This window comes from Phocoena phocoena, chromosome 20 (assembly GCF_963924675.1).
Source record: "Phocoena phocoena chromosome 20, mPhoPho1.1, whole genome shotgun sequence".
NCBI classification, from domain to species: Eukaryota; Metazoa; Chordata; class Mammalia; order Artiodactyla; family Phocoenidae; genus Phocoena; species Phocoena phocoena.
This window is the reverse complement of record NC_089238.1, coordinates 5,014,703-5,034,391: the sequence shown is the minus strand read 5'-3', so window position 1 is coordinate 5,034,391 and position 19,689 is coordinate 5,014,703. Positions and strand designations below refer to the sequence as shown.

At 41.6% G+C, this 19,689-nt stretch overlaps 1 protein-coding gene across 1 annotated transcript; it reads right to left on the bottom strand.

Moving 5' to 3' along the window:
* Positions 1 to 89: 89 nt before the first annotated feature.
* Positions 90 to 19,053, bottom strand: LOC136140956 (zinc finger protein 765-like). The gene is made up of 4 exons (XM_065899089.1): positions 18,864 to 19,053; positions 18,725 to 18,807; positions 13,041 to 13,167; positions 90 to 1,678 (listed from the first exon to the last, which is right to left on the bottom strand). The coding sequence occupies exons 1-4, from the start codon at positions 19,051 to 19,053 to the stop codon at positions 90 to 92; spliced, it is 1,989 nt and encodes a 662-aa protein (XP_065755161.1).
* Positions 19,054 to 19,689: the final 636 nt, after the last annotated feature.

The following is a 19,689-nucleotide window of genomic DNA, read 5'->3' as shown; positions in this document are numbered from 1 at the left end:
CAATATAATTTCTGTCCTGTATGGATTCTCAGGTGTTGAGTGAGGGCTGAGATGTGATAAAAGGTTTTGCCAAACTCATTACATTTATATCAGCTCTCTCCGGTATGAATTTTTTGATGACTTACAAGGTGTGATTTTTCACTAAAGACCATGGCACACTCATCATGTTTGTAAGGATTCTCTCCAGTATGAATTGTCTGGTGTCTTATGAGGTGTGCTTTTCGACTAAAGAACTTATCACACCCGATACACTTGTAAGGTTTCTCTCCCGTATGAATTCTCTGATGTCTTGTTAGGTTACTTTTTCGACTAAAGAGCTTGCCACACTTAATACATTTGTAAGGTTTCTCTCCAGTATGAGTTCCCTTATGACTTTTAAGGTGTGCTTTTCGACTAAAAAACTTACCACACTCAATACATTTATAAGGTTTCTCCCCAGTACGATTTCTCTGATATCTTGCAAGTAATGAATTTTGAGGAAAGACATTTTCACACACATCACATTTATGTAATTTCTCTTCTGTATGGAGAAACTGATGTCTGCCAGGTTTTGAGCTGTAATGAAAGATTTTCCCACACTCATTACATTTGTAAGGTTTCTCTCCAGTATGAACTCTCTGATGCTTTCCAAGGTTTGGCTTTTGAGAAAAGAACCTGCCACAGTCATTGCATTTGTAAGGTTTCTCTCCAGTATGAATTCTCTGATGACTTTCAAGATTTGAATTTCGATTGAAGACCCTGCTACACACATTACATTTGTAAGACTTCTCTTCATTATGAACTCTCTGATGCTTTGTAAGGTATGCCTTTTGATTAAAGAATTTGCCACACTCGTTACATTTATAGGGTTTCTCCCCATTATGATTTCTCCGACATCTTGCAAGGAATGAATTTCGAATAAAGACATTTTCACATACATCACATTTATGTAATTTCTCTTCTGTATGGAGAAACTGATGTCTTCCGAGTTCTGAGCTATAATGAAAGATTTTCCCACACTCGTTACATTTGTAAGGTTCCTCTCCAGTATGAGTTCTCTGATGACTTGCAAGGTATGAATTGTGAGTAAAGACTTTTTCACATACATCACATTTATGTACTTTCCCTCCTGTATGGAAGAGCTGATGTCTTTTGAGGTATGATCCCTGAAGGAAGGTTTTGCCACACAGATTACATTTGTTAGATCTTTCCCTGTGTGCTTCCTGTTCTTGTGTCACTACTGAAGGACGCATAAGACCACTCGCATGTGTACCAGAAATGTTGGTTTGCACACTGGAAGAAGTTCCTTCAAGTGGTGAAAATGAGGCACTACTCCCGATATCCTTGTCCACTTGAATAAATTCATTAATCTCCTCTTCACTTTTAAATATATGCAGTTCAACCCAAAAGCTTAACGCCAGCCTGTTTTCAATAGGCTTGATTCCTGCAACACTTCTACCATGTTCATCTCCCTTCTCAGTGAGATTTTCGTTATGGGTTATAGGTATTTGGTTGTAATTGCTTTCCTCATCTCTCTTCTGAGACACTAAGTCATACATATTTTCTTGAACGTCGCTGAGGTAAAAATGTTTCATTTCATTCCTTTCATGTCTTTCTGACATCACGGTTTGGAATACTTCTCCTCTATCAGTATTTGCTTTCAGTTGTAATATCTTGATCACATGCATGTAAGAGATATCTACAAGATATAAAGAACCGTAAGTATCCCATTCATTACAATTCATGAATAAATGTTTCAGGTTAAATAAGCCATACTAAACCAAATAATACTTCTATCAAGCAAAGTTATGAACCTCACCAACCATGATATTACAATTTGAAGAAACACAATAGGAATGATTCTTTACTAAAGCTAAAGTCATCAGAGGTAATTCCAGTAATTTTATGGCGCACTTTTAAACAACCTATGACAAAAATACTCACATTGGAAAAACTGCTGTTAGCTATCAAAGTGTAGTTTTCACCCATGATGCCAACCAAAGCACATACCAATTATCAGTAAACATACTGGTAACCTTTACTCGAGGAGAAAAGAATATTAAACTATATGGGTGTGTGTGTGTGTGTGTGTGTGTGTGTGTGTATTTTCAGAATACTTATTATACATGAATAAATACTAAAGAACCAAAAATATATTGTAACAATAAATAAACCGAAACTAGCTTAACTAATGAATAATCTAAATGACTGCCACTTTAGAACTGGGAAACAAATATAACACAGAGAAAATGAAGAATTTGATAAATTTTTTTTGACCAGGCCCATGTGGCATGCAGGATCATAGTTCCCCGACCAGGGATCAAACCAGTGCCCCCCGAATTGGGAACAAGATGTCGTAACTGCTAGACAACCAGAGAAGTCCCAATAAAACATTTTTTTAAAACAACTAAATATTTCTAAAAACCTCCTATAAAACTATGTACCCATGAAGGAGCATAAAACATCTGTAAGATCACCATCTGGAAATCAAAATTAAATAAATTAATTATCAATAAATGAAACATTCTCCAGTTATATGAACAGCCAATAAATGAGCAACTCCCTACATATGCAGGCATCTTAAACATCCAGTTCATTGGCTCTGGTATACATGTAATCAAGAACGAGCAACTTGTAAATTTATTTAATTACGGTCAGATACAATATTGTCGGGAACAAATTGCAAAAATAAGGTATACAAGATATAATGCAGACAAAGAGATAGTACAATAAAAATAACAGAATAATAATGTATCTTTTCAACCAAAATAACTTTTGAGTTTTTACTATAAAAAATACACTATTCAAAGCTATCTAACAGTACTTATTCCTTTGAAAAGGCTTGAGGAAAATTATCCAGATTTTTCAAGGAAAGGAAGTAGACTCAAGAGGATTACGTACATGAACTCAATAGACAAAGAAACTACTGAGACAACCAGAATGTGCATCTGGACTTACAGTGTGAGAAAAAATATTCTTAAGATGACCCTCAACCCAAGCAGCCCACCAGACCAAAGTACCAAGAGTGAAAAGTTCTGGCTGTTAGGAAAATATGCTCCTATTGACCATTTTTTACAGCATGTCAATGTGGAGAAATGTTTACATACATTCTGGGTATATCTGTAAAATCAGAATTCTTAGGTGTGATATTGTGATTTATTAAAAACACGGACTTGGTGATTCAGATGAGAAATTCATTACTGCCACTCACAACTTATCTGCCAAAACTGGTCCCTTGGCTTGCCTTGACGGAACGGGGCTGCGAAATTAGACAATGGGCAAAAAGAGTAAGAGACGTTTCACTAAAATCAATATACAGAATAAAAGTAGGGAAAAGAAAATATATTTAACATCACTAACCAGTGTGAGACCTCTGAGTTTTCTGTTTCCTCCATGTGAACCCCCGACTGCCTTCAGGGGTCATAAAAAAGGGAACGTCTCTACTACACTCTAGTGATATACATTAGGAACTTGTAATTGTCTGTGGGAACTGGCAAATGGGAACAAAGCTTTTCAGAAACATTCTGAGCTCACTAAGTGTGCACTGTCATTGAAACACAGCTGAATTGATGTTGCGATTCTAGGAGATGGTATGTCAGAATAAAAAACACATCTTAGAGACTGGCTGTGTCCCTCCCACCCAACACTCTTACACTACACTAAGCCCACAGTTCTAGCAACAGGAAGGCATCAGCAAAGTACTTTGCTGAGGCAAAAGAGTATGTAAGGGGAAAAGCAGTAAATGCTCAAATCTCAAACATGCAATGCTCTAGGGTAGAAACTAATGCAGTGGCAAAGACACAGAGGAAGGAAGAATAATTCTGAAAAATCAACGGAGTTTGTGGAGAAAAATTACAGTTCCTGAGGACCACAACAATCCCTGACTGGTACTACTATAATTTAACGTAATGCTCGCTGATGGTGGTTGTGGATGGTGGTTATCTATGAAGCATGTAATATGATATTAATTTTATCTATAACTTTTTTTTTTTTTTTTTTTTTTTGCGGTACGCGAGCCTCTCACTGTTGTGGCCTCTCCCGTTGCGAAGCACAGGTTCCGGACGCGCAGGCTCAGCAGCCATGGCTCAGGGACCCAGCTGCTCTGCAGCATGTGGGATCTTCCCGGACTGGGGCACGAACCCGTGTCCTCTGCATCGGCAGGCGGACTCTCAACTACTGCACCACCAGGGAAGCCCCTATCTATAACTTTAAATCTAATTTGCCTGATATAAAAGAGCCCTGACACTATTTTCGTGGTAATAGAGTAATTGCTATAAAATGTCCATGATATAACGAAAATATTTTTCTAAATAACTCCTACAAAACTATGTGCCCATGAAGAAGCAGAAAACATTCTGAAATGTTATATCATCTGTAAATCAAAATTAAATATTAATGAAATATTCTCTAGTTATATTAACAGCCAAAGTCTGAGCATTTTAAGGATATAATTACATTAGTTAAGAATGTGAACACAAGAAAGAATGCTACTAAAATATTAACTATAAATATACTTTAAACAAAGAAATGTGTTGGCTTTAGAATATCAAAAGTTCATGCTAACACTCCATGTGATCAAACATTAAAATTAGCCTACCCCTCAAATTACTAGAAATCATACCATTATATTTCTCAACATTAGCTTTGCAAGGAAAAAAATGAAACCAATGAGGAGTGATATCAGCCGGATAGCAGAAAAGTAAACAACAGGCACTCATTAACATATGTGGAACCCAAGTTTAAAACAATATATAAACATACAAGCCTTTGGGAAAACTCTGCAAAGGAGTTAACAAGCGATACCACCCAAGCAATTACCTATCCCGAAAACACTAAACCGAAAAGTGTAGCAAAGTTCATGACAATTTGCTGGCCTTCGACTCCCCAGTCCTTTCTTAAATTGCATTGAGACTGAACTGGAGGAAGCCTCTCAATTTTCAGAGGTGCCCTCAGGAGGAATGATAATAAAAACCACAATGAGATATTACATCACGCCTCTTAGAATACCTCTCATTAAAAAGACCAGAGGTGACAACTGTTATTGAGAATGGGGATAAAATGGAATTCTAGTAACTTTGAGACATGGGTTTGTGGCATTCCTCAAAATCAGAAAAAAAACCTGGAAAGACTTATCAGTCAGGCTCTGTTGATACTTTCTCACATCCATGATGACCACACCACTACATAGCTTGAAGTGATTTGTACATAGCAGAAAAACATTACAGGGCTTCCCTGGTGGCACAGTGGTTAAGAATCCACCTGCCAAAGCAGGGGACACGGGTTCGAGCCCTGGCCTGGGAAGATTCTTCATGCCACGGAGCAACTAAGCCCGTGTGCCACAACTACCTAGGCTGCACTCTAGAGCCCGTGAGCCACAACTACCGAGCCGACATGCCACAACTACTGAAGCCTGTGAGCCACAACTAAGGAAGCCTGCGCACCTAGAGCCTGTGCTCCGCAAAAAGAGAAGTCACCACAATGAGAAGCCCGCACACCACAACAAAGAGTAGCCCCCGCTCGCTGCAACTAGAGAAAAGCCCGTGCATAGCGATGAAGATCCAACACAGCCAAAAACAAATTTAAAATTTTTTTTAAAAAGAAATGGCTCAGGGATCTAAACAAGAAGACAGAGATTGAGACAGATCAATGCAGGTTCTGAGGTGCCAGATGGAATCAAAGAGCAGCCAGTGTTTTCCCATCTTCTGATGAGGCTTCCTAAAAACATCAGATGGGGACGGAAGCAGGACATGTTCAGGGATTGGCGACTGGACTGACAACTGAGCACACAGCGGAACCACGCGCTGAAGGAGAGATGAAAGGGCAAGGGACCTCCATAAAACAGCCTGCCTCATGCTCCTCAACAACAAGCAACAGCAAGTTCACAGGAGCCAGATGGCGAGTGTCGTAGATCATGATAAAAATTGTGCTCTTGTGTCTGTTTGAGCAGCAGACCCACTGGAGGGTGAAAGAATATATTTTACATGTTGAAGGACAGAGCCCTGTAACTGTCTGACTAGGGCAGAGTTGCCAAACACTATTAATAATGAGGCCTCCCTTCTGCCTTTCTGAGATCTGACCTGTGTTCACACTTTGATACATCTGCAAGCTGCACTGATGTCACTCCACAGCCCAGCATTCTGCTCTTGCTACAATATGGGTAAAATATTCAGACGATAAACAGAAATTCCTATACCTGAGAAAAAAGAAACATGGTTTGCTGTGGCTTTTCCAGAATCATGGTTCTTTATTCAGCTAAGGATTGTGGACACTACTGAGGGGTCTAGAAAAATATTTCAGAAACTTACCCACTGCTAGCCTCCTTCTGAATACACAGGGAACAGTTAAAAGGCAGAAATCCACTCCCTCTTGAGAGAACACTGGAATCACAACTAACTGCCGAACAGTCATCGACAGGAAGACACTGGAACTCACCAAAAAAAGATACCCCACGTCCAAAGACAAAGGAGAAGCCACAATGAGATGGTAGGAGGGGCGCAATCACAATAAAATCAAATCCCGAAACTGCTGGGTAGGTGACCCACAAACTGGAGAACACTTATACCACAGAAGTCCACCCACTGGAGTGAAGGTTCTGAGCCCCACGTCAGGCTTCCCAACTTGGGGGTCCGGGAAAGGGAGGAAGAATTCCTAGAGAATCAGACTTTGAAGGCTAGCAGGATTTGACTGCAGGACTTTGACAGGACTGGGGGAAACAGAGACTGCACTCTTGGAGTGCCCACATAAAGCAGTGTGTACATCGGGACCCAGGGGAAGGAGCAGTGACCCCATAGAGATTGAACCAGACGTACCTCCTAGTGTTGGGGGGATCTCCTGGAGAGGCGGGGGGTGGCTTTGGCACACCGTGAGGACAAGGACACTGGCAGCAGAAGTTCTGGGAAGTACTCCTTGGCGTGAGCCCTCCCAGAGTCCACCATTAGCCCCACCAAAGAGCCTGGGTAGGCTCCAGTGTTGGGTCACCTCAGGCCAAACAACCAACAGAGAGGGGACACAGCCCCATCCATGAGGAGACAAGCGGATTAAAGTTTTACTGAGCTCTGCCCACCAGGGCAACACCCAGCTCTACCCACCACCAGTCCCTCCCATCAGGAAACTTGCACAAGCCTCTCAGATAGCCTCATCCACCAGAGGGCAGACAGCAGAGGCAAGAAGAACTACAGTTCTGCAGCCTGTGGAAGGAAAACCACATTCACAGAAAGACAGACAAGATGAAAAGGCAGAGGGCTATGTACCAGATGAAGGAACAAGATAGAACCCCAGAAAAACAACTAAATGAAGTGGAAATAGGTAACCTTCCAGAAAAAGAATTCAGAATAATGATAGTGAAGATGATCCAGGACCTTGGAAAAAGAATGGAGGCAAAGATCGAGAAGATGCAAGAAATGTTTAACAAAGACCTAGAAGAATGAAAGAACAAACAAACAGATGAACAATACAATAATTGAAACGGAAAATACACTAGAAGGAATCAATAGCAGAATAACTGAGGCAGAAGAACGGATAAGTGACCTGGAAGACCGAAGGGTGGAATTCACTGCTGCACAACAGAATAAAGAAAAAAGAATGAAAAGAAATGAAGACAGCCTAAGAGACCTCTGGGACAACATTAAACACAACATTCGCATTATAGGGGTCGCAGAACGAGAAGAGAGAGAGGACCCGAGAAAATATTTGAAGAGATCATAGTCGAAAACTTCCCTAACATGGGAAAGGAAATAGCCACCCAAGTCCAGGAAGTGCAGAGAGTCCCATACAGGATAAACCCAAGGAGAAACACGCTGAGACACATAGTAGTCAAATTGGAAAAAATTAAAGACAAAGAAAAATTATTGAAAGCAGCAAGGGAAAAATGACAAATAACATACAAGGGAACTCCCATAAGGTTAACAGCTGATTTCTCAGCAGAAACTCTACAAGCCAGAAGGGAGTGGCATGATATACTTAAAGTGATGAAAGGGAAGAACCTAAAACCAAGATTACTCTACCCAGCAAGGATCTCATTCAGATTTGATGGAGAAATCAAACGCTTTACAGACAAGCAAAAGCTAAGAGAATTCAGCACCACCAAACCAGCTCTACAACAAATGTGAGAGGAACTTCTCTAAGTGGGAAACACAAGAGAAGAAAAGGACCTACAAAAACAAACCCAAAACGATTAAGAAAATGGTCACAGGAACATACATATCAATAATTACCTTAAACGTGAATGAATTAAATGCTCCAACCAAAAGACACAGGCTTGCTGAATGGATACAAAAACAAGACATATATACATGCTGCCTACAAGAGACCCACTTCAGACCTAGGGACACACACAGACTGAGAGTGAGGGGATGGAAAAAGATATTCCATGCAAATGGAAATCAAAAGAAAGCTGGAGTAGCAATACTCATATCAGATAAAATAGACTTTAAAATAAAGAATGTTACAAGAGACAAGAAAGGACATTACATAATGATCAAGGGATCAATCCAAGAAGAAGATGTAACAGTTATAAATATATATGCACCCAACACAGGAGCACCTCAATACATAAGGCAACTGCTAACAGCTATAAAAGAGGAAATCGACAGTGACACAATAATAGTGGGGGACTTTAACACCTCACTTACACCAATGGACAGATCATCCAAACAGAAAATAAAGAAGGAAACACAAGTTTTAAATGACACAATAGACCAGAGAGATTTAATTGATATTCATAGGACATTCCATCCAAAAACAGCAGATTACACTTTCTTCTCAAGAACGCATGGAACATTCTCCAGGATAGATCACATCTTTGGTCACAAATCAAGCCTCAGTAAACTTAAGAAAATTAAAATCATATCGAGCATCTTTTCTGACCACAATGCTATGAGATTGGAAATCAATTACAGGGAAAAAAACATAAAAAACACAAACACATGGAGGCTAAACAATACATTACTAAATAACCAAGAGATCACTGAAGAAATCAAAGAGGAAACCAAAATATACCTAAAGACAAATGAGAATGAAAACATGATGATCCAAAACCTATAGGATGCAGCAAAAGCAGTTCCAAGAAGGAAGTTTATAGCTATCCAAGCCTACCTCAACAAACAAGAAAAATCTCAAATACACAATCTAACCTTACACCTAAAGAAACTAGAGAAAGAAGAGCAAACAAAACCAAAAGTTAGCCGAAGGAAAGAAATCATAAAGATCAGAGCAGAAATAAATGAAATAGAAACAAAGAAAACAATAGCAAAGATCAATAAAACTAAAAGCTGGTTCCTTGAGAAGATAAACAAAATTGATAAACCATTAGGCAGTCTCATCAAAAAAAAGAGGAAGAGGACTCAAATCAATAAAATTAGAAATAAAAAGGAGAAGTTACAACAGACACCGTAGAAATACAAAGCATCCCAAGAAACTACTACAAGCAACTCTATGCCAATAAAATGGACAACCTGGAAGAAATGGACAAATTCTTAGAAAGGTATAACCTGCCAAGACTGAACCAGGGAGAAATAGACAATATGAACAGACCAATCACAAGTAATGAAATTGAAACGGTGATTAAAAATCTTCCAACAAACGAAAGTCCAGGACCAGATGGCTTCACAGGTGAATTCTAACAAACATTTAGAGAAGGGCCAACACCCACCCTTCTCAAACTCTTCCAAAAAATTGCAGAGGAAGGAAACTCCCAAACTCATTCTATGAGGCCACCATCACCCTGATACCCAAACCAAACAAAGATACTACAAAAGAAGAAAATTACAGACCAATATCACTGATGAACACAGATACAAAAATCCTCAACAAAATACTAGCAAACAGAATCCAGCAACACATTAAAAGGATCATACAACATGATCAAGTGGGATTTATCCCAGGGATGCAAGGATTCCTCAATATACGCAAATCAATCAATGTGATACACCATATTAACAAATTGAAGAATAAAAACCATACGACTGGGCTTCCCTGGTGGTGCAGTGGTTAAGAATCTGCCTGCCAATGCAGGGGACACAGGTTCGAGCCCTGGTCTGGGAAGATCCCACATGCCGTGGAGCAACTAAGCTCATGTGCCACAACTACTGAGCCTGTGCTGTAGAGCCTGCGAGCCACAACTACTGAGCCCGTGTGCCACAACTACTGAAGCCCGCACGCCTAGAGCCCGTGCTCCACAACAAAAGAAGCCACCATAATGAAGCCTGTGCACCACAATCAAGAGTAGCCCCCGCTCGCCGCAACCAGAGAAAGCCCACGCACAGCAATAAAGACTCAACACAGCCAAAAATAAATACAAATAAAATAAATTAAAGAAAAAAAACCCACATGATCATCTCAATCAATGCAGAAAAAGCTTTTGACAAAATTCAACACCAATTTATGATAAAAACTCTCCAGAAAGTGGGCACAGAGGGAACCTACCTCAACATAATAAAGGCCATATATGACAAAGCCACAGCAAACATCATTCTCAATGGTGAAAAACTGAAAGCATTTCCTCTAAGATCAGGAAAAAGACAAGGATGTCCACTGTCACCGCTACTATTCAACATAGTTTTGGAACTCCTAGCCTCGGCAATTAAAGAAGAAAAAGAAATAAAAGGAATCCAAATTGGAAAAGAAGAAGTAAAACTATCACTGTTTGCAGATGACATGATACTATACATAGAGAATCCTAAAGATGCCACCAGAAAACTACTAGAACTAATCAATGAATTTGGTAAAGTTGCATGATACAAAATTAATGCACAGAAATCTCTTGCATTCCTATACACTAATGATGAAACATCTGAAAGAGAAATTAAGGAAACACTCCCATTTACCATTGCAACAAAAATAATAAAATACCTAGGAATAAACCTACCTAAGGAGACAAAAGACCTGTATACAGAAAACTATAAGACACTGATGAAAGATATTAAAGATGATGCCAACAGATGGAGAGATATACCATGTTCTTGGACTGGAAAACTCAATACTGTGAAAATGATTATACTACCCAAAGCAATTTACAGATTGAATGCAATCCCTATCAAATTACCAATGGCATTTTTTACGGAACTAGAACAAATCATCTTATAATTTGTATGGAGACACAAAAGACCCTGAATAGCCAAAGCAGTATTGACAGAAAAAATCAGAGCTGGAGGAATAAGACTCCCTGACTTCAGACTATACTACAAAGCTACAGTAATCAAGATAATATGGTACTGGCACAAAAACAGAAATACAGATCAATGGAACAAGATAGAAAGCCCAGAGGTAAACCCAAGCACCTATGGTCAACTAATCTATGACAAAGGAGGCAAGGATATACAGTGGAGAAAAGACAGTCTCTTCAATAAGTAGTGCTGGGAAAACTGGACAGCTACATGTAAAAGAATGAAATTAGAACACTCTCGAACACCATACACAAAAATAAACTCAAAATGTATTCAAAACCTAAATGTAAGACCAGACACTATAAAACACTTAGAGGAAAACATAGGAAGAACACTCTTTGACATAAATCCCAGCAAGGTCTTTTTTGATCCACCTCCTACAGAAATGGAAATAAAAACAAAAATAAACAAATGGGACCTAATGAAACAAGCTTTTGCACAGCAAAACAAACCATAAACAAGACAACCCTCAAAATGGGAGAAAATATTTGCAAATGAATCAACAGACAAAGGATTAATCTCCAAAATATATAAACAGCTCATGCAGCTCAATATTAAAGAAACAAACAGCCCAATCCAAAAATGGGCAGAAGACCTAAATAGACATTTCTCCAAAGAAGACATACAGATGGCCAAGAAGCACATGAAAAGCTGCTCAACATCACTAATTATTAGAGAAATGCAAATCAAAACTACAATGAGGTATCACCTCACACCAGTTAGAATGGGCTTCATCAGAAAAGCTACAAACAACAAATGCTGGAGAGGGTGTGGAGAAAAGGCAACCCTCTTGCACACTTGGTGGGAATTTAAATTGATACAGCCACTATGGAGAACAGTACGGAGGTTCCTTAAAAAACTAGAAGTAGAATTACCATATAACCCAGCAATCCCACTACTGGGCATATACCCAGAGAAAACCATAATTCAAAAAGACACATGCACCCCAATGTTCATTGCAGCACTATTTACAATAGCCAGATCATGGAAGCAACCTAAATGCCCATTGACAGACAAATGGATAAAGAAGATGTGGTACATATATACAATGGAATATTACTCAGCCATAAAAAGGAACGAAATTGGGTCATTTGTATAGCCGTGCATGGATCTAGAGACTGTCATACAGAGTGAAGTAGATCAGAAAGAGTAAAACAAATATCGTATATTAACGCATATATCTGGAACCTAGAAAAATGGTACAGATGAACTGGTTTGCAGGACAGAAATTGAGACACAGATGTAGAGAAGAAACGTATGGACACCAAGGGGGGAAAGCGGCGGGGGGTGGGGGTGGTGATGTTATGAATTAGGAGATTGGGACTGACATGTATACACTGATGTGTATAAAATGGATGACTAATAAGAACCTGCTGTATAAAAAAATAAATAAAATTAAATTCAAAATAAAAAGAAAACGCAGAAATGCAGCTCACTTACTACAACTCCTATCTCAAAAATATATGGGTAGGAAACAGGAAAGTGGGTATGTCCAAAATTTCCGATGAACTTTGTAAATATGTAAGCTCTAAAACATCTCCTAATGTATCATGAAGTGGGCAGATCATCTGAGGAAACTTAGGTTTAAACTGATGCCAGGACTTCCCTGGCGGTCTAGTGGTTAAGACACTGTGCTTCCAATGCAGGGTTGCAGGGTCGCGGGTTTGAGGCCTGGTCGGGGAACTAAGATCACACATGCTGTGCTGTGCAGTGAGGCCATAAAGTAAATAACTAAATAAAAATTTAAACTCCTGATGCTGTATCCTGAAGGTTTTAGTATCTCGGTCAGCAGGCATTTTAGATCAGTCAAGAAAAACAGGTGCTTCCAAGAGGCACAGAAAGGAAAATGCAAAGATATCCAAGGGCAGATAGCAACATCTAGAGGGAAATTATCCTCACCCACGGAGATCAGGTTCCTGTAGTTCTCCAACATCACATCCCTGTATAAGGCCCTCTGGGCAGTGTCCAGGCATTCCCACTCCTCCTCAGTGAATTCTATGGCCACATCCTTGAATGTTAACGGTCCCTGAAATGAAAACACATTTCACCAAGGGGCCCTGAGGAGAGTTCTCATTTTCACACCAAATGACAAGGGTAAGGATCAATTCCGTTGAAGTATGTATTCTGACAGATCCATGTAAAGGGATTCAGAGCAAATTGTACATCTCTAAGTTTTATTTCTTATGCTTTCTCATAAAATTATGATATTTTACAATTAATGTGGATTTTTCATATTTGTGGACAATACATGAAATATAATACATACAAATAAAATTCAGTAATTCATTGTCTATGCAGAAGCATTACACATTATGTTTTAAACACTAAGTGAGGGCTTCCCTGGTGGCACAGTGGTTGAGAGTCCACCTGCCGATGCAGGGGACACGGGTTCATGCCCCGGTCCGGAAAGATCCCACATGCTGCGGGGCGGCTGGGCCCGTGAGCCATGGCCGCTGAGCCTGCGCGTCTGGAGCCTGTGCTCCGCAACGGGAGAGGCCACAACAGTGAGAGGCCCGCGTACCGCAAAAAAAAAAAAACAAAAACAAAAAAAACCACTAAGTGATATTCAATATCTAGATGAGTTACGGGTATGAACTGTGAGTTCAGAAATGACAAAGGCCACAGTGGCTTTAAACAAAAGTCACAATGAGGGGTGTTGTCTCAGGACATATTTTTGCTTTTTTTTTTTATACTCATTTTTATTCATTTGAATATCAGAATTTTTGGTGAGATGAAAAAGTATCAACTCTACTAAGTGGTACTAACATGAAACAAACAGAATACTTTAAGGGCAATCTCAATAAAATAATTATATTCAAAAATATACATACCATTTTTCTCCATTTAAACATACATAAGCAGGCATTAACAAAAGCCATAAAATGTTTGTTTTCCCTACTAATAAAACATTGATGCAACATTATAAATTTTATTAGTATTATGCATAATTTCCACAGATTAAGAAACAAATTATCACAAAAATAAAGTTAACAATTCCTGGAGAATTAAAAGTCATGACAAATAAGAATATGGAAAAAATATATTGTAATTAAGCAAGAACACTTCACCAAATGATACAATAAGAAGAAAATAAGAAGGACACACTCAGGACTTCCCTGGTGGTCCAGTGGTTAAGACTCCATGCTTCCACCGCACCGGGCATGGGTTGGATCCGGGGTCGGGGAACTAAGATCCCACATGCCATGAGGTGCGGCCAAAAAAATTTTTTTTAATTAAAAAACAAAAGAAGAAGAAGGAAACAGTGCATTCTCTCTGAAGTTACAGTGGAGTGAAGGGCGCTGGCGAGGGCTCCTGCCTTTCATCACTGTACAGTGTGCCTGAGCAGGGACCACTAGAGGAAGTAACAGGAGGAAAACAGGGAACGAGAGCGAGAGACACACAGAGAGTGCGTCAGAGCTGCAACTGTGAACATTCACAAATCTAAGGACATGGGAAGGTGAAAAGTGAAAGGAAAAAAAAATTCCATCCTAATGACAGCAGGGGTGACTACATTATATCAGACAAAATAAAATAAGTACACAAACACGAGACAAAATACATTATATAACAGTAAAGGGGTAAAATTACCAAAAGCTAGAACAATTATAAATATGTATACATCTAACATCATTGCTCGCCCTAAAATGAAGCAAATCTTAACAGAAATAGAAAGAGAAATAGACAGCACAATATTAGTATCAGATTTCAATATCCTGGGTTTACCTACACATTGTAGGTAAACAAAAAGAAGTTGTAGGAAACAAAAAGAAGATCAATAAGGAAACAGAGGACTTGAAAAACACTACAGTACAACTGTACCTAACAGACATGTACAGAACACTCCACCCAACAACAGCAGCAGAAAACACAGCCTTCTCCAACATGCATAAAACATTCTCCAGGACAGACAGTATCTTCTCTAAACACAAGGAAATAAAATTACAAATAGAAAGTGGAAGCAAAACAGGAAAATCTGCCAAATGTGGAAATTACACAGCTCATTCTTAAAGAAGCAATCACCAAAGAAGAAATCACAAGGAAAATGTAAGAATACTTGAATGAAAACAAAGACTACGTACGAAAATTTCTAACAGTGAAAGCGGTACTAAAGGGGAAGTCCACACTGCTAAATGATTACAACAAAAAGGAGAAAGATGCACATTCCACCCTACTGTTCAAGAAACTACTGAACGTCCCAGACAGAGCCATTGGACACCAAGAAAAAATTGAAAGTTATCCAAACTGAAAAAGAAGTAAAATTATCTTATTTTTAGGTGACAAGTTTTATGTGTAGAAATCAAAAAGATTCCAAGAGAAAGCTACTACTCCAAAGAGCAACGTTAGAAAAGTTGCAGCATAAAAAATGAGCACGCAGAAATCAGTTGCATGGGCTTCCCTGGTGGCACAGTGCTTGAGAGTTCGCCTGCCGATGCAGGGGACACGGGTTCGTGCCCCGGTCCGGGAGGATCCCACATGCTGTGGAGCGGCTGGGCCCGTGAGCCATGGCGGCTGAGCCTGCACGTCCGGAGCCTGTGCTCCGCAAAGGGAGAGGCCACAACAGTGAGAGGCCCGCGTACCACAAAAAAAAAAAAAAAAAAAAACACACTTCTGTGTGTAAAAGAATATAATACACAGAGTAAAAAGACAACTTCTGGGCTTCCCTGGTGGCGCAGTGGTTGAGAATCTGCCTGCTAATGCAGGGGACACGGGTTCGAGCCCTGGTCTGGGAGGATCCCACATGCCGCGGAGCAACTAGGCCCGTGAGCCACAACTACTAAGCCTGCGCGTCTGGAGCCTGTGCTCCGCAACGAGAGGCCGCGATACTGAGAGGCACGCGCACCGCGATGAAGACCGGCCCCCGCTTGCCGCAACTAGAGAAAGCCCTCGCACAGAAACGAAGACCCAACACAGCAAAAATTAATTAACTCCTACCCCCAACATCTTCTTTAAAAAAAAAAAAAAGACAACTTCTGAGGAATGGAGTGATGAAAGTGACTTAAAGAATTTCCAACTGTCAGAAATTTAGGTTGATTTCACAGTTTAAATTCAATGAAGCAATAAAACACCCATTATCACTGAAGTTTGCTTCTGAATTTCCATTCTATTTCCTTCTCAATCATTAGGATTAGAACAAAGTGACTCCGTCATTTAGCTTCAATTGCCTTGGAAAATGTCAGAAAGAATTTCCACTTACTGGTCTATCTTTCAGATTTTACCCCACCTTTGTGCATATTAATATGTGACTTCCATGTGCAGCTTCTTTATCCTGGTTTACAGAGAGCAGACAGTGCATCCTGATGGGGCCCCTAAGCAGCTGCTGCTGGCCAATGGCACTGACACCCCGACTAAACCCACGAGGGTGAAGCCCCGCCCAGGACTACACCCAGTAGAGCCTCTTCACAAGTTCCAGGTCACTGGGTCATGGGGAGACGGGATCTAAGTGGAGATGGCAGGCCCTGAGGGAAGGACCTGGGTGGGTGTAAATGTACAGGTGTCAGGCGGGATACTTCAGAGTCAGACAAGTTTACCGAGTCCAAATAAGGGCATCTGAGGAAGAACAGACAGAAAAATCAACTGAGAATATGACATTACCTGAGAAAGAGCCATTTCTGACTCCTTTTCTTTCCTCTCTTTCCTCTTCTGGGCTTCTTCCTCAGACAATCTGAGTCTTTAGAGGTCGATCTTCAAAGCTGGAAACAGGCTGCTTAATGCTTAGAATCAACACACCCCCTTCCTGAGTCACCACCACACGCACAGGGAAGCCCTCAGCATGTGGAACAGACGGTCCTCTGCTGCCTACTGTCCCAGGAGGGACTCAGGACAGTAACTCGCACACACAGACCAACACAGGAGTTTCCCACCCTTTCTTCAGACCTCGCTCCCCTCCTGGTGAGGCCCTCACGTACCCAGCAGCAGCGGGCACCTCAGCTGGACCCGACGATCCCCTGCAGGTCACAGACCAGCCCTGATCCATCCCCAGGCAGAGCAGAGCCCTCACCCTCAGCCCAGATCTCAGCCCTCAGGAACGGGGGGACCCAGAGTCCTGATGTTCAATGACGGATCCAGACTGCAATCACTTCGGGCACGTTAAGTACTACTGAGTCTGCACACCACACTGATGATAGGAAGGGAAATCTCTAGTCGGGGGTAGAAAACACCCATATGCAAAATGCCTCATCAATCTAATGTGACGTCTGGATTGAGCACCACTGACAGGACGCAAGCCCAGCACACCTCCCACTTTCTTTTTCTTTTCCAGATTTATAGATATATAACCGATGAATAAAAATTCTGTACATATGAGGAATACACTGTGACTGCATCCAGTTTCCCCCTTCTATCTGCACTACTGTGTGCTTCCATTTCATTCTGTCTGGGTCTCCCTGTTTCTTTCTCTTTCTCTTCCCCTCCACTTTCCTGCTGTTCCTGCCCTCCTCTCTATTTCTTTTCTCACACCTGTCCTGCCCCACTCTGCAACCTGTTTCCCCTCTTGATGTTCTCTCTCTCCACCCTCCCTGATTGTCCTAAATCTCTATGTATTTCTGCCTCTTTCTTCCCTTTTCTGTGCTCCCTCTCTGCCCTCCAGGTTACACCCCTTCTATCCCTGTTACTCTCCCTTCCTCCCCACTCTCTGGCATGGCAAGTGGCTGTGCTTCCTTCCAGCTCTCCCTCTTCTTCTGCTCTTCTTATCATCCCTTGTCCTCATACTCTCCCAGCACCATAATGCTACGAAGGCCATGGGTCCACATTTTATCCTCTCTCCGACTCTCTGTGTGAAGGGCCTCACCACTGTTAGCCGCCCGCTACAGGTGATCCAGAGCCCCTCTCTCTATGCTGCTCTATGTCAAACTCTGGACATCCAGCTTTTTATATACTTCTCTATTTCATTCACTTGCTCCTTTCAAGGCATAATCGCTTTTATTTTACAGTCTATTTACAAGTTGCTCAGCATCCTCTATGTTCCTATCGATGCTCCCTCATTCTTTTGCCTCAGTTGTTCTATTTCTCTCTCAGTCTCTCTGTCTCTGCTTCTCCTGGTCGCCTCGGCAACATATTTACAGGGATGGAGACTGAATAAGATGCCCGCCAACCGCAAGAGACCATTTTCCATCGGGTGGAATTTGAGATGATAGAACCATGGGTGTCACTAGGCTGGCCCAGGTCACCTCCCCCAACGCAGGGTGAGAGGAAGGGCTGACTACGAAAGGGAGGCCTGTGGAGCAGAAGGACAGACCCGAGGAGACGCGAGGGCAGAGGGGCTGGGAGGGAGGGAGTGGGTCTCAGGAGACGGGCGAGCTCCCCAGAATCCCAGGACCAGGAAGACACCTCTGCGGGGCGACCCGCCTGCCCTCCAGGGGCTGAGAGGGTGAGGCTGGGGGCTGGGGGCTGGGGGGGGCGGTGTGCGGCGTGCATCCACCTCGCGTAAGAGGACGTTACATGGAGGGGCGAGGGGGAGGGCGGAGGTACTAAAGGGTTTTAAACTGGAAAATGTCGCGAATGAAGGTGTCTACCTGGACCGAAGGCGGAAAAGCCAAGAGAACCGACCAGCCTCAGAACGAATTCAAACCCAAAGGAAAACATACCCGACCTGTATCGGCGACGTCTGGATTTACTTCGGGCGGAGGGCCGGGTGATGGGATTTTAGGTCTGAAGTGACTCCGAGACCCTGAGGATGGAGTAAGGGGGGACCACGTAGCACAGATTTACACTAGAAAAATTTACGCGCCGCAGAGCGATCGTCGTTCCGAGAGTTAAACTTCCGTTTCTGTAAGAAATTGCGCACGCGCAGACTTAGAGGCGGAACTTCCGGGAGCGCGGCCTGGGCTACAGATGAGAGGCTGCGGGAGGAGGGCCCTAACCCGCTCAGCCGGCGTCTGGAGGCGGGGCGGGTAACGGTACTTTCATGTACCATGAAAACGCTCGTCTTAAGTTCTTATCTGGAACAGGTTTAAGATAAGAGCTTTCAGTTGTGTCTGAAACTAAGATGTTTCCTCCTGACAAGTTGAAAACGATTTCAATAAAAAGCGTGAGAGCAGGTTTCTCTCACGTCCCGCTCCTGCGGCTCAAGCAATTCAGTGGTTGGGAACGTGGGTCTCCAAGTGGTAGCTGTGGGGCGCTAGTTCCATCCCGGAACGCTTCCTGCAATTAGAATTAATTTAGGCAGTTCAAGGAAAGAAGAGCTGGACTTGGCTCTATATTACAAACTAGAATGGAAGATACAAAACTTTCCCTGTGTAGAATGGCCCATTCATGCTGACACCCTACCGAACAGTTTTTCCTTTCTGTTTCTCATTCTGCCAGGTGGCCGAATGAGGCCGAATGACAACACGTGTCAGTTCCAGAGGCTCAGGGACAAATCCCGGAGTCTTGAGACTGGAGGACTAAGCCGTGTGATAATTTCCGTCACTAACCATTGCTTTAAAAAGAGCAATACACTGTAAAAATTTTGTTGTAAATTGCATTGTTCATTTTTTTTCTTTTTTCCCCAAAGTGTTTTATTTGCCTCTTAAAACTTTTCCCCCCAGTTTTATTGAGATGTACTTGACAT

Excerpts from the sequence above, each read along its gene's own strand:
- LOC136140956 (XM_065899089.1), bottom strand. The coding sequence starts at position 19,053 with ATGGTACATGAAAGTACCGTTACCCGCCCCGCCTCCAGACGCCGGCTG. Across the intron at positions 18,808-18,863 it reads CGACGATCGCTCTGCGGCGC|GGTCTCGGAGTCACTTCAGA; the intron begins GTAAATTTTTCT and ends CTCCATCCTCAG. Across the intron at positions 13,168-18,724 it reads ACGTCGCCGATACAGGTCGG|GGACCGTTAACATTCAAGGA; the intron begins GTATGTTTTCCT and ends TTTTCATTTCAG.